At 41.1% G+C, this 15818-nt stretch overlaps 1 protein-coding gene across 1 annotated transcript in view; it reads right to left on the reverse strand.

The window, feature by feature from the left end:
* DCAF5 (DDB1 and CUL4 associated factor 5) overlaps window positions 1-15818 on the reverse strand; it is a 91726-nt gene that overhangs the window by 74416 nt on the left and 1492 nt on the right. The window contains exons 2-3 of the mRNA XM_024218828.3: window positions 5187-5330; window positions 1271-1307 (exon numbers count right to left, since the gene is read on the reverse strand). Of these exons, the coding sequence (XP_024074596.2) occupies window positions 1271-1307; window positions 5187-5330 (181 nt within the window). The remainder of the gene's footprint in view (window positions 1-1270; window positions 1308-5186; window positions 5331-15818) is intronic.

Below are 15818 nucleotides of genomic sequence, written 5' to 3' on the forward strand. Positions count from 1 at the left end.
ACATGCCAAAACAAAATCAAAGGAAGGACTGTACTTAAAACAAACACTCAAGCAAGATATATGGTGAACAATCACTTTCTATAAAAGATGCCAGTGACAAAGACTTCTTGTCAAAACTAGGGGAGGGGGGGGCGAAGAGATATAAAACAAAACTGCATACGGTTTTTGTTCTGTTTTACATTCCCAGGTGTAAGCCAGAGAGCACAAGCAAAGTGGAGAGGATTTGTTCTTACTAAGAATGAGTGTGAAGAGCAAGACATACAGCGGTTATATTTTCTCTTCAGTCAAATGTCAGGTCAGACACTCAGATGAAACATTTATTTGGGGACTTTTATTCAGCATAAAGACTTTTGAACACACTTAGCAACAGAGATCCTTCCAAATTATGCTAACCAGGACTCAGGCAACACAGAGATTTAAGGTTTATATTTCTCACTATTTTTACATCCGTTCCTGCCTTGTCTGACTTCATATTCATTTTTCATCAGTGCACATTACTTAATCTTTATTACTTAACAGTTTGTGGGAGCCAAACAGCATGTACAGACCAAAACATTAGCCCACAAAGGTTGCATCCCAGAAATCAAATCCAGATCAGAAGAAACTTACTATCTTGATTGTTCAACTCTGATATTTAGACAGGGTAACACTATGTTGTTAAAATATATTTTGGATAACCTTTCTACCCATGTTATCTCACCATATGACTTCTAGGGCACAATTCCCCACAGCCTCGTACTTCTGGTATCAAGTGGGTGTAAAATCCTACAGGTGTGAATGACCACTGCCTTGCACCTTGTGTAGTTATTTATACCTGTAGGATTTCACACTCACTTTATACCAAAACTGCAAGGCTTTGGGGAATTGGGCCCTTGGAGCCAGATTTTTAAAAGGTATTTAGGCACTTAACTCCCCTTGACTTCAGTGGGAATTAGGTGAGTAGGTGCTTTTGAAAATCCCACTAGGGCCTCAATACCTTTAAAAAATGTGGCCCTTCAACTTTATAATTCCCCATTTGCAACATACTACTGTCTTCATGAGAGTACCTATCCCCCCGCCCACCCAAATAACATGAAACCAAAGGGAAAACCTCCCCACAATGTAATATTTTTACTTCAAAATGTCACCTTTTTTGTTTTTGTTTTTTTATAAAGACAGTACGTTTTGGGCTAAAATGTTCTTGAAGAAAAGTAAAGACCATCAGTTTGGACGCCTCCAGTGACTAAGGTTATGAAGCTGAAGCAGCAGTGGAAACAAACTATGCATTTACCTTTCAACATCATGGAGTATAACTTGCTCATCATTGCCTATAAAGAGAAATATAAACACTTAAAATCACGTACTGGTCATTAAAACTTTATAGTCAAGAAAAAAAGGTTTTGTAATTTCCATTTTGAAAACAAAAGCATTGTGGAGCGATGACCAGCCTGGTTGCCCAATGGTCAGCACTCTGCTCGTCTACACAGAGGCTCTGGGTCAATTTCTGGTTGTTGCCTAAAGCACCAAGCCTTACAGGAGTGAAGAGTGCTGTAGAGGTAGTAAGTCTTAAATAAGGCATGCCTCACATTGCTCAGATACTTCAGTTAATTAAGGAGTGTTGCTGATAATGCTCTGACCAGTCTCAGCCAAAATTTTAGTGCATGCGTGGGTGGAGAAGGTGATGATGAGAAGTTTCAGGTCTCCTACAGAGACACCTACACCCACTGCAATTCACAAGGAAAGATGTAACTGCTTAAGCTGTTACAACAGAGGAAGGGCAAACTAGATGCTATCATAGTTTTAGCATTTGAGTTGTGAGCCCAGTGCACTCTGCATGTTAGTACAACAATGCTCAGTGCTGCTGCAGTGACAGCATGTTGGGCTACAATCACTGTTATGCAGGTGTGCACACACACTACTGTGACCACAATTATTTTCATATTAAAAATCAGATAGCCTCCCTTGATCATGTTCATTAAATGCAAGTCAAACTGTCCATATGAATGCAGGCCAAGGGGACTGCATCCATAAAAAATATCCTGGTCCCTCCATGTATCCCCAATCTCTAGTAGTGAAGTGTTCCCCCTCCCCCATTCTCTGTACTAAACACTAGCAAATACAGGTTTAGCTTCTTCGGTTTATGAAAGATTCAACACAGCATTATGCATGCAGTTACCATTCATTTGCAATGGAATGAAGAAAGGATAAAATAAAAACCAAAGAACCTCATCCCTAGTCTAAGTGCATCTATCCATCCCGTAAATATGATGCCAGCTATCAAGCAGTGAAGCTCATGTGATGTTCAGGGGAATGAACAAGGGTTCAGAAGGAACAAGAATCCATTTATTGATATGCATTTTAAATGTAAAGAGGACTCTAAATTTTGGTTCATCTTGTACATGTTTAAATCTGTTTGCTCCATGGAATAAACATGAGAAATAAGTTTACATGTAGCTAAGTGGAGGCAAGAAGTGTTTTCCTATGTCCACAAACTCTCTTTAGAGGCTCCTGGCAAATGAGGACACAGAGCAACCATTACTGTGCCAGCATTAGGCTATGTCTACACTTCAATTTATGCCGGCATTGTGTGTGTTGCTCAGGGGTATGAATAAACCACCTGTCTGAGCATCATAAGTTACGCCGACATCAGTGCTTGTGTGCACAGCGCTACGTCAGCAGGAGAGTTTCTCCTACCGACACAGCTTCTGCCATTCGCGGAGTTGGTGCAGCGTTGTACATGTAGACACGCCCTTAGATTACTGTGTACTGGCTCTTTTCCATGGTCCCTTAACCAAGCCATTTACACAAAGTGCCTAGTTTAGATCCAATAAAGCCACATTGATTTCTATGAAATTACACCAATGATGAATCTGGCCTAGTTTTTCCACGGACTTCGAACTCCACCCAATATACACAGATGAACTGGGGAGGAAGCCATTACATCAGGCTGACTTCAATCTCCAACCTATTAAGGAACCTGCTTTCCCCTCCCACCACACGCTGCAGGAGCAGACTGAGGAGGAAGAGAGAAGTGGGGCGGGGTGGGGGGGAGAATACAAAGTGGCCATGACTTGCCTCTATCTCTGGTTCTGTTGCTATGGTGGGAGGAAAAGGTGAGGATGTGGCCAGGACCACAAGTTGACTGGGTTACACATGGCACCCTAGTAGTTGTTTGCTGTTAAAAGTGTCACCACCATTCTGGTAAGTAGGGTTCACAATAACTTGGTTTTACTGTGATATTTAAAGAAAATTCATACCATTTGTGGAGATTAATTTGGTAAGAATTGTGGGTGTGTGCGTGTGTAACTCTTCCACTTCATTTAGAACATCTCCCCTTTTACACTGGTTATGACAATGAAAGACCAAAAAATGCCCACTGTTCTATTCAATTATACTTCTGGGGATGGAATAAAGCATATACAGAAGGTGGTTTGGTAGTCAAAGCCCCAGATTTGTATTAGTGGGACTCCATGGAACCACAAGTTCAGTTCAGCTTTTCATTCACCCAAAGTATGAAGTTGAGTTCAATACAGTTTACTATGAGTATTTAAAAACGATTCATGTTCTCTGTGTTCATTGAACATTAAAGGCTCCATGGCACTCTTTGTAGGAGCAGGGTTTGCCTGGTGTTTTTGGCCAAAGTTTCCTTTCCAAAGTTTGTTGTGCAGAGCACTGTCCACCCAGCTGCTGCCCACCACTCTAGAAGTAGCTTGATATTATAATCTCTACCCGTATACATACACACAAAATGCTTTGAGATCTTTTGGACAGAAGACTATATATAAGGTGAAAAATATATACTTGTTTTGGGCAACCTGCCTCAATCCATAACAAACACACTGTCAAACATTTTCATGATAAGGGGGAGCTCTTCTTTCACTGTGAGTATGAACTAACAATTACATTCACCTTAATCAAGTTTCCATATTTTAGTTTTTCAATTTGCAAAAATAATCTGATTTTCTGTGGTTGAACTTCTACTCAATTCAAATTGCAATATTATATTGGATAGGGAAAAACCTTTACACTTGCACTTCTATCATACCTTTCAAGGATGACTCCACTTTATAAAGTATATTTAGCCCCCTTTTATAAAGGGAAATAAAATAGAGAAGGTAAGAGACTTAGTTTACAGCACTGACTATAAAGTTCACAAAATCTCAGTGGGAGAAGGAAATCAAAAGCTCCCAAAATATGCTAAAAAAGAAACAAACTTAACTACATCATAGGGTGGGCAGATGAACGATACACATTTCTTTCCCTTCTGTACTGGTCTCATTAGACTGTAGAAGGAATGCTCTGCATGGATTTTGATACATATGCATATATCCATTCATTAAAACATGTTTCTTCCCCTCCCCTTCTCTGAAAAAACTTTCAATATTAAAAAAAAAAAAAAAAAAAAAAAAGTGTGTGTGTGGGGAAAATCTAGTACTGATGAAAGGTGTCAGACCAAAAATTTTAGAGACTGCAGTCCTCTATATATTTCTCCAGATCAAGTACATGTTTCTGCCACACAGCTTCTGTCCCAATACCTTAATCCTGAATTTTAAGAATGAAAGTTGTTCAGTTTTAACAGTCAGTTTACCACCAAAGTGAAGCAAGACTATCAGCAAGTGGGCCAATCAGTGCCAAGTGTGCTGGTGGTTTTTCAATGTAGGCATCTGCCCACTGAAAGCTGGAATGAGATCCCAAGCTCATTTCAGAGACCACTGAACAGCCATCAGATGGTAACAGCATTTGATCACTACTAACCTGTTCTAAATTTGAACTGGCAACCTATAGTGAAAGCTCAGTATTCCATACATACTTGTGGAACTGTCAGAGACGATTCTGTTGGAGGGCCTGCTCCTTAGCTGAGCCAGAGCTCAAGGAAGGGCAAAGGTGGCTTTTAGCCATCTATCCACTTCTTCAATCTCCAAAGGCTGATTTGGATCCAGTGATATCTTCCAGAAGCCTCAGAGTGTTAGGCCTCCTATGCCAGGTTGGGGGAGGGGTCAGGAGCAATGGCATAGAGCAGACTATGCCAGCTCAGCAACATAAAAAAAAAGAAAAGTTCCCATTTCAGGGGACTCCTCAGGGGCCAATTTAGAGCAGTTCTGTGCAGGCCAATAGGTCTTTGTGTGGGATAGGATCTGGCTCATTGCTTTTATTCTAAAGAGTTTATAATCCAGTCTCCTTAAATCAAGTTTCTTTTCCTCCCTTACCTCCAGAGAACACTTTTGTGTTACCACTGTTGAAAGCGAGGCAGAAGATGTTAGAATGATGCTCCCCTTTCAGCTGCACTGGTTTGACTCTGGAGTGGATGGCTTGTTCCATATGCCAAAGCAGGACCCGGCGGTCATCCCCTCCTACAAAAAAGGAAAGGAAGCCTGTGTGACAGACTGAACTAAAAGTAAGCCAATGGAAGAGAGAAGTAAGGTATTTAACACTGTCAACATTCACACAGGCTTTGTTGGGATCCAGATTAGTTTACCACACAGCCCCCTCCCCCCTCCATTGGTTTGGATATGCTAATGGTTATGAACAAAATTATTCACATCAAGACATAACACCTGGACATTTGGTTATCATTTATGAAACGCAGAGAAGACAGTAGGTTAAGTCTAAAAGATTAAATACTTTCTTTTTGAAAACAAAAAACAAACAAACATTCTTTCAGCATATACAGACACCATCAGCCTGCAGGGACCAAAAGAACCTCACATAACACCCTGTCCTGTAGCCAGCCCAATTTAAGTATCAAGATTTGAATACAGATGCATCAGCATGCCCTCTCAACCTGCTGTTAAATTAAAGACTTGTAAAGGGTAAAAAATGTATTTCTGTGGTGCATACCTGTCACAGGCCGGTTAATAGTGGCAATCAACAGAGCAATATGGGCTTAAAAACATTTTTTTCTATTTGCAGCTCATTGTACTTTTGACCATTAACCTGGTCACCATTTTGAAAGGCAGTAAACCATCCATAAAATATACTCAAATATTTGCCAGACAGATAAGGCAAAAGTTGGCAAGGAAAGAAATATTAGCTGGTTTTCAAACTTCTAAAAACAGTATTAAAACAGTTATTAGACTTAGGCAGAATAGCATTTGACAATGCCCTTTGAATGTAGAGTGCTTTTGAAAAGTACATGTTTGAAGATTTGGATAAGAAAGTATTTTTTAAAGGAACAGCCAAATAAGTTAGGCTCAAAATAAATTTAGTTGGTGATTTTTATATGTGAACAACAAATTATATTGGAGATTAGACGAGTCATTACATATAGAAAAGTTTCAGTTAAAAACAACATTTTAACATTTCCTTGCACAACTGGAAGCCCAAAACACAGCAAACTTGGGCCACTGTATGGGCCAAAAGTGAAACTGACTACAACCAAAATGAGGCTGATTGCTTGGATAATAAAATCAAACCAAAGTCAAATGCATAGAGTTAAAAAAACAAAACAAAAAACCCACACAATAAAAGATTAAATATAATAAAATTTGTTAAAACTTTTTTAGTAACAGAGAAGGAAATTTTTTCATGGAATTGAGTTATACTGAATGTGCCTTAAGTTACCAGTTTCTCAGCTAAGTCAAGTGTCTTAAGGCAATCCTTCTAAAATCTGTTAAACAGCACAGCAGTATTCAAACACTTCTTATACAATAAATTCTTAGGGATAGAGACCATCCCTTCTTCTATTTTTGTACTGCACAGTGCAAGCTGATGATATATGATAGACTTGTAATGTGTTTGATAATCACTAGGAATAGAGATGCCAAATAAGTGACATGTCCAGATTAATTATAAATGAACTTCAGTTTATTGGAAACTGATGTGAGCTTGGCTTTCTTGCTGGCTGGAAATGTGGCACAGGAAGTTCACATGTACACTCCAGCTGTTTTAGATGAGTGAGTAATTAATAAGTGAAAGTTTCAGATAAATGCAAGAGGCAGTCATTGAAATACATTAAATTAAGTCTTTAAGCTGAAGAAACCTGGCAGACACTGACACTTTCAATTGGTTATTTTTCAGAGATCAGAGTTATTGTCAAAGTATCAACCTGTTTGTGACAATCATGTCTTTTAGTTGTCACCAGCCAGCATACCAGCAGTTTAGGCTCAAGCCTTCAATATGTAGGGGAGGTGATCAGCAACATTACCGTACTTCTATCAGCTATGTCTTGAGATGTACATTGTAAGAGGGTTTTTTAGAGAGTCAAAATATAATTTAATATTCTATTGTGGGAACAACATAAGACTGTAAAACCACCACCACATGCCTACCTTACCCTAATGCTCCTAGTTCTCAAACATGACTACCATCAACTAGGAATCCCACGAACTCTGTTAATTCTGTAAAAAGTGCATTTCCTGTGAATGCAATCTTTAAGAGTTAAGGAAGTCACCAAGTAAGGCAACATTTACACCTCCATCAACCTAAGTTCACATTTTACCACCTGAACGACACAATATCCAGGGACACTCAGAATGTTCATCTGTAAAATAAATTCCCTTTGACTTCCAACAGACATTCAGTCCTGCTCTGACAGAAGCTATGAAGGTTACGCAAGCAAGCATAAGCATTGCACAGCAGGGCTTCCCTGCTGCAGAACTTTGTACATTTAGTGCATGTGTTCGGAAGAGGAGGAATTACAATTTGGATGGGATATACAGTGGGAAAGAGTCTTATCCATGTTACAATTTAACACTTTAAAGTACTGAGAGTTCAACATGGATTCCCTCTCCCTGTCACCTCTATACGTCCCCTTCTCTTTAATGGGTTCCTGTTCCCTGCAACTCCGCTTTATGCCTCCCAGACATATGCAACACTCCCCTGCAAACCTCTGAATAGCCTTTCTGGGCATCCACCCCATCCACAGCCACCTGCAGACCAGCTAAAGTTTGGTACAGAGAGTATGGATTACCTAGTAGGGTTCAGATTGACATGTGCCAGTCTAGACAGCCATGATCATGGAGGTATGGTCTCCATTTGGCCAACTACAAGCTCCCCTTCTCAGGAAAAAAGTGTAACTCCCCCCTATTTCCTGCCCAGTCCATGCATCCTATTGCTAATATCTTAGGTATATATATGGCTACTCCATTATGACACCATCTGAGCATCTTTAATATATACTTATCCTCATATCAACCCTGTAAGATGGAGATAATAGCAATTCCCTATTTTACAGATGGGGACTGAAGCAATGAAAGACTAAGGCCTAGTCTACAATGAAAAATTTTGCTGGCATAGTTATGCCAACTGGCAGGGAAGAGTAGAAACAAAACCAGCGCATCTAACCAGCATCTCTCCACCTGCAAAAGCCCTAGTGTAGATGCAGCTATACTGCCAAAAAAGTCATTTTGCTGTAGAGCTTATTTCATTTGGGAAACTGTTACAAGCTATACCAGCAAGAGAACTCTTTCAGCAATACAAATTGTATCTCCACTAGGAGCGTTTATTAGCAAAGCTATACCCACAAACCCTTTCTAGTGTAGGCAAGGCCTAAGAAATTTGCCCACGGGTCATACAAAATCTTTGGCAGAACTGTGCACTGAATCCAGGCCTCTGAATCATAGGCTAGCACCCTACCCGCTGGACCATCCTTTCTCTAGGACATGGTGGAAGAAGGCAAAGGGATTTTAGATTCGCAGGTAAAGTTGCCTGAGAAGTACAGCTTGTAGCTCCTCTCTGAAGGCAAATCTCTCCTGGCTCACTACAAGAAAGTCCAAGAGTCCCAGTCCTCCTGGACTGGGACGCCCACTACCAAAGTTTAAGTCCAAAAGAACCTATGGTGGCACAGCTGGATGGATGGATGTAGGGGCAGCACAGAGGAAGCTAAAGTGTGGAGTTTGTGTATTACTGACCCCATCCCATCTAAAATGGTGGTTAGAATAACTAGTAGGTGTATGACTGGCAGTGCTTTACAGTGTCATAGTAGCATTAGAGATAAGATTTGAATGATCCATGAAAATTTTTTTGATGAAAATTCCCTCTGAGTTGATATTTGCTATGCTGTTTCTCAGACAGAAAAGGAATGGTTCTGAAGTTTTATTTTAAAAAAAATCCAGTGAGTCATAATCTGTTGACAATTACTTGCATGATGATTTTCCCCAGTACTGATGATAAGCTTAGACCTCTATATTATTTGCATCGGCAGGATATCCTTTCTTCAGGATTCGGAAATAATAATGAAAGTAATTGTCAACAGAACAAGTCCAGTTTTAGAGAAACTAGTAGGCACGGAACAATGAGACTTCAAACCAGGCCAAAGTTACACTGATCACACTCAGAGTTGACAGGGGGGAAAAAAAAAAAAAGAATGGGGATTAAAGATGTTTGCTGTTTTCATCAACTTGAAGAAGGCTTTTGATTTGGTTTGGAGGAAAGCATTAAGAAAAGTAGTAAAATCAAATGGAGTTCCAGATAGGGTAACTGCAATTGTAAAAGAAAATTATGTTCTGAGAAAATTAAGCAACTGGTTCAAGTCAAAGTTTAGTGTAAGACAAGGAGCATGGAATCCCCATCGCTTTTCATCATGTTCTTAAATTCGATGTCAGGAATGGTAAACAAATTGGAGGGCACGGCACTCTAATCTAGAGTTAAACTCTTTACTTATTCCGATGACATCATACAATTGGCAAAGATGTTTGAATTAGTGAGTATACTCTTTGCTACTTTGGAAAATTGGTGTAGTCAATTTGGAATTACAATAAATGCCAAGAAGATGAAGGGGTTTTAATTTTGGAAAAGGGACAATACATAAAGCATTGAAATGCAGCTGCGGTGAAGTTGAAGAACAAGTAAAAATCATACATGTACCTAGGAAGCTTGATGAGTGCTGATGGTTCCATCAAGGAAGAGGTTAAACGGAGAGATACTTTAGCTACAAGTGTTGCACAGAAGTTGATGAAATCATTAACTGATAAAAAACAGTATGTTTGGTACCAAAGTGATAATTCATCAAACCAGTGTACTACCAGTATTACTCTATGGTCCAGAAGCAGCTGCATTAAATGAAACTATTATCAGAAGGCTGGAGACAGGAGAGATGAGAATTCTTCAGAAGATGGCAGGTGTAAAGTGGAATGATTTTAAGATAAATGAAGTTAGGAGGAGAGCAGATGAGAAATCATGGTGCTGGATTGGCTGCAATAGAAAATATTACCATGGTGGGGAAGAGTGTAGAAGACAAACAGATGACAGGATGCCAAAGAAAATAATGCAAACACAACAGAGGTCAGTCTGACCTAGAGGCTAACCACCAACTAGATGGTGGGACATCGCATGCAGGGACATTATCAGGCTGGATTTAATGGGGGAACGAGCCATGGACAGGAACGAATGGTGACACTTGTACTGCACCTATAAAGATGCTTTGGGATGAGAAGAGGAGTCATATAAAGGTACATAATGACCCCTCCTCTTAAAATGTTGCATCCACTTTCCTTACTCTTACAAATCAGATGTCTCTTGGCCTGAAGTATAGTTTTACTCATAGAAGTAACTATATCAAGATAGCACATTCCTTCTCAACAGAACTTCTCTCCTTGAGTGTACTCAGATATCCCATCTATTTAGTTTAAATTAGTACCCAAGTTTTTACAGCATTTTGGTCATATCAGCACTTGCTGAACCAGTACAGCTAAGATCCACAAGAAGTAAGGGAAATCCAGCATAACAAAACTGTTTACTAAAATCCCAATCAGTTATACCTGTGCCACTGTAGACAGAGGCATTGAACAGGTGTCAGAGGCCTAATTTGGACTGCTGAACCTTTATTAATAGTAATGATGTGCAAAATGGGAAGAACTCAGTTTAACTCACAGATCCTGGATTATGTTTGCAAGATTGGCAGTTTGAAAATTGCAAATTGAGAATGAAACCCCACAATGCCATTTTTAGTCACTTTTCAGATAGAATCACACTTTAAAGGCTTTAAACTTGTCCTCCCTGAAGACTAAAGTACTTGACAAGGGCCTTTATTCGTTATGGGTCAGACTCTGGCTTCTTGCCTCAGCCCCCCCATATGAAGATGTCAGCCACGTAGAGAAATATGCCAAAGAAAAATCCACCTCCAGGATAATCTGATGGGGGCTAATTTAGCTACAACAAGTCAGGAAAAAGATCTTGGAGTCATCGTGGATAGTTCTCTGTAGATGTCCGCGCAGTGTGCAGAGGCAGTCAAAAAAGCAAACAGGATGTTAGGGATCATTAAAAAGGGGATACAGAATAAGACTGAGAATATATTATTGCCTTTATATAAATTGATGGTACGCCCACATCTCGAATACTGCGTACAGATGTGGTCTCCTCATCTCAAAAAAGATATACTGGTACTAGAAAAGGTTCAGAAAAGGGCAACTAAAATGATTAGGGGTTTGGAATGGGTCCCATATGAGGAGAGATTAAAGAGGCTAGGACTTTTCAGCTTGGAAAAGAGGAGACTAAGAGGGGATATGATAGAGGTATATAAAATCATGAGTGATGTAGAGAAAGTGGATAAGGAAAAGTTATTTACTTATTCCCATAATACAAGAACTAGGGGTCACCAAATGAAATTAATAGGCAGCAGGTTTAAAACAAATACAAGGAAGTTCTTCACGCAGTGCACAGTCAACTTGTGGAACTCCTTACCTGAGGAGGTTGTGAAGGCTAGGACTATAATAGCGTTTAAAAGAGAACTGGATAAATTCATGGTGGTTAAGTCCATTAATGGCTATTAGCCAGGATGGGTAAGGAATGGTGTCCCTAGCCTCTGTTTGTCAGAGGATGGAGATGGATGGCAGGAGAGAGATCACTTGATCATTGCCTGTTAGGTCCACTCCCTCTGGGGCACCTGGCATTGGCCACTATCGGTAGACAGGATATTGGGCTAGATGGACCTTTGGTCTGACCCGGTACGGCCGTTCTTATGGTCTTATGTATGTAATCTGGGAAGTGGGCACCCTTCCCTACAATCCCAGTTCCTCTATATGCACAGTATAAAACAGAACCCCCACATCAGTCGGTATGTTCTCCTTACTCTAAGGCTGCAGTGACTCTAGCACTGGGGAGAGGGGTAGGTAGCATTCCTGTACCCTACTCAAAGGTGTTATACTAAGTAGCATCTACACTAGGTAACTTAACCCTTTCCTAGCAGAATTGCAGGACCATAAGTTTAAGCAGAAACCATTCACTGCCTTCACATTAGCTATACTGAACCATTGCAGTTTTGCCCCACATACATTAGTGCTCCCCTGAACTGCTTCAGCTGATGCCTTCTGAGTAGGTACCTATCCAACAGGTCTCAGCACTATGGATTCTGGGAGATGAGAGGCCACTGTGGGACAGTAGCAGGAAAGCCATCTAAAATCTTTCAGTATTGTCCACACTAGCCCTAAAATGATCCAGACTGACCCAGTATTTAGCCTTGCTGAAAGCAAATCTACTCTCAACTATATTTGCCAGGCATTGTAAACCATCTGGATCACTTATGTATGGACACAGAAGTATTATACAAGCATGCTAGGAAGGACTAAGCAGCTCTTCACACAGAGTTCCTCTAAGGTATACAAAGCCTAAGTGAGCTCCCTGATCCTCTCTACTTCTGGTACACACCAGGACCAATCATTGAGGAACCAGTGACCCAGGGAGGTGACACCCCCAATCCCAATTGCCAAAACCTATTGATCCAACCATCTAGAGCGGAGTGTCCCCATATTTGCAAGGGAGTTGCATGCACTTATGCCAGGACTGAATTTCGCTCTTTTTAAATGTACTTAGTAACATGATTCCCCTAACAAAAAGTGGTAATACTTCACTACTGTTGCTAAGGTCATCTCATTACCCTGCTTCTGATCCACACTCCTTTGGACTTGCCTGGCAACAGAATGAGAGGTGCAATACTAAACACTCTCTCATATCCCTACAAGCTTCTAATTAAAACTTACGATCATAGGCAGTCCATTTAAATATTATTTGGTGAGGGGAGAGCAGCAGAGAGGGAAAAAAGAGCAGGGAAATGCATACAAATATTAAGGAAACCTAGGACCATAATATCCTCCAGAAATTCTCTTGGTGATGCAGTTTAAACCAGAAGAAACTAGGAGGCACTGATAAACACATACTTGTGTTTATCAAAGATAACAGGGACACATGGGGGGAGATGGGCAAATGCACAAACAAGAAAACATACCCAAAAGCAAGGCTTGAAAACACATTAGGTAACACCTACTAGCCCAAGAATAAAAGTTCATTAGTTAGGATTCCTCTACCACCTCACCTCTTTAAAGCCACACCCTCCAGAAACCTCACCCCTGTAATTTAAAGGAATCAAATAATTGAGTATAATTTACTGTGTGCTACACTTAACTCTTACATATAGTCAATCAACCTCAATTTTTTAAAATGTAACTTGCTCTCAAGGCTGGTTGAAAAGCAGGGGGAAAAAATTGTTGAATAAGCTTGAAAACTTTCACATTTATTTGTCCAATAATATATCTTCCAAATAATATCTGATGAGCTACAGAGGAAGCGGCCGGCGCCACTTCCCGCAGCCCCCATTGGCCTGGAGCGGTGAACCGGGGCTAGTGGGAGCCGCGTGCTTACCCTGGCGAGCCACATGCCAAAGGTTGCTGATCCCTGCACTAGGCCCTGGCCTAGGCAAACATACACTTTCCCTGGCCCAGTGTGGAAGGGAGGTGCGTTGGAGAGTTAGCCTGCCTTGCATTCACTCCACAGCAGTGGTTCCTGTCCCGCAGTGCTGGGCCCAGCTCCCAGCATTGTAACGCCATTCACTCAAATTTGGCCCAAGCACCCCATGACAGAGGGGCAGATGGCCAAATCGAAGGCTATGTCTACACTAAGGACCTTACAGTGGTACAGTTGCACCGCTACAAGATCTCTTGTGTAGCCACTCTATGCTAGTGGGAGAGAGCTCTCCCACTGGCATAATTAAACCAATGTGCGGCAGTAGCTAGGTCGGCAGGAAACATTCTCCAACCAACATAGCGGCAGCACTTTTGTCAATGAAACTTATGTCGGTCAAGGGGGGTGTTTTCTTCATACCCCTGACCAACAAAAGTGCTAGTGTAGACAAAGGCTGGATGATTAGTGTTGAGAGTCCATGTGCCAGATCACAATAACTACAGTGAGGAGCCAGGCCCAGCCTGACAGGGCAGGAGCAACTGCTTTGGGGTGAATGCGGGGCAGGCTCACCCTCCAATGCATCCCACACCTTTGGGCTCCTCCTCCTCACCAGACCATAATTAGGGTTATGATTACAGGGTGAAGGGTGCATATATGTAACAGTGAGTTAAAAAAAAAAAATGCAGTTAGTGGGTTGCCTTAGTAAAAAGTGTGGGAATCAATATCCTAAGGCTTTTCCAAGCAGCAGCAATGTGAAACTAACATGATTTGTGTCAGTTTCTCTTGCTGCCTACAGGCTTCTTAATAGCAACACAACACTCTGGTCATTTGTGTCTCTGCCACAGATTAGGAAAGCTAAGAGCAGCAGCAAAGGCACTTGAGCTGTTGGTGGATTTAGGGCTTGTCTACACAGAGACATTTACAAGCATAACTATATCGCTATAACTGGCCACATGGACACACTCCAGGGTAAATGTCCGCATGGGGAGTTACCATTGTATTATAGCGGTATAGTGATGCTCCTAAATTTCCTTGTGTAGACAAGCTCTATGGAAGGCTCATTGTTCACATTTAGGTTTTCTTTTCTAACCATTATGAATAGAATCAGAGGGGTAGCCATGTTCGTCTGGATCTGTAAAAAGTGACAAAGAGTCCTGTGGCACCTTATAGACCAGGGGTCGGCAACCTTTCAGAAGTGGTGTGCTGAGTCTTCATTTATTCACTCTAATTTAAGGTTTTGCCTGCCAGTCATACATTTTAACGTTTTTAGAAGGTCTCTTTCTATTAGTCTAATATATATAACTAAACTATTGTTGTATGTAAAGTAAATAAGGTTTTTAAAATGTTTAAGAAGCTTCATTTAAAATTAAAATAGAATGCAGAGCCCCCCAGACCGGTGGCCAGGACCCGGGCAGTGTAAGTGCCACTGAAAATCAGCTTGCATGCCACCTTTGGCACGCATGCCATAGGTTACCTACCCCGTTATAGACTAACAGACATATTATAGGAGCATAAGCTTTCGTGGGCGAATACCCACTTCTACATGCATCTGACGAAGTGGGTATTCACCCACGAAAGCTTATGCTCCAATATGTCTATTAGTCTATAAGGTGCCACAGGATTCTTTGTCGCTTTTTACATTATGAATAGAATTTTTCTTTAATTAGTTTCCGCAGCAGTTGATGGCATTTGCCTGGGAAAGATTCTTATTGAGCCCAGTCAAATGGGTTTTTCAAGCACAAGTGTTGCTACCATACACTATGGCTAGGCAAAAAGCACCCGTTATGTCACCTTCCCCCCCGCCCCCCGTGTCTCCAATTACTGTTCACAGCATATCAGATAGTCCCCAGGCAAAATCCTGAATATTTCTCCTGTTTGGTTTGCATCAAGTATATTAAGACTCTTACAAATGAGAATCCATTCTTAAAGCAAAGGCTGCAAAAGACATAAATCCCCACGATGTGCATTAGTATATGTGATTATTGCTAGCAGAAGGCCAGAGAGGCAGGAAAATTTCTCTCTTTACCCCATTTTGGAAGAGGCAGATCTTTATTCTGGAGGAGAGGTATAATCCCCTTGTCCAGCCCTATGGGGTAGAGGACCTTTTGTAATACACACACACACACCCCAGTTTGGAAAACCATGACTGTCAGTAAGGGGAAGTGACACTCCTCTCCTGTCTCTCAGGTCCCCATTTTGGGAAGCTTGGCGGGGGGGGGGGGGGGGGG

Source organism: Terrapene carolina, unplaced genomic scaffold (assembly GCF_002925995.2).
Source record: "Terrapene carolina triunguis isolate 2854851 unplaced genomic scaffold, T_m_triunguis-2.0 Scaffold96, whole genome shotgun sequence".
Taxonomy (NCBI): Eukaryota; Metazoa; Chordata; order Testudines; family Emydidae; genus Terrapene; species Terrapene triunguis.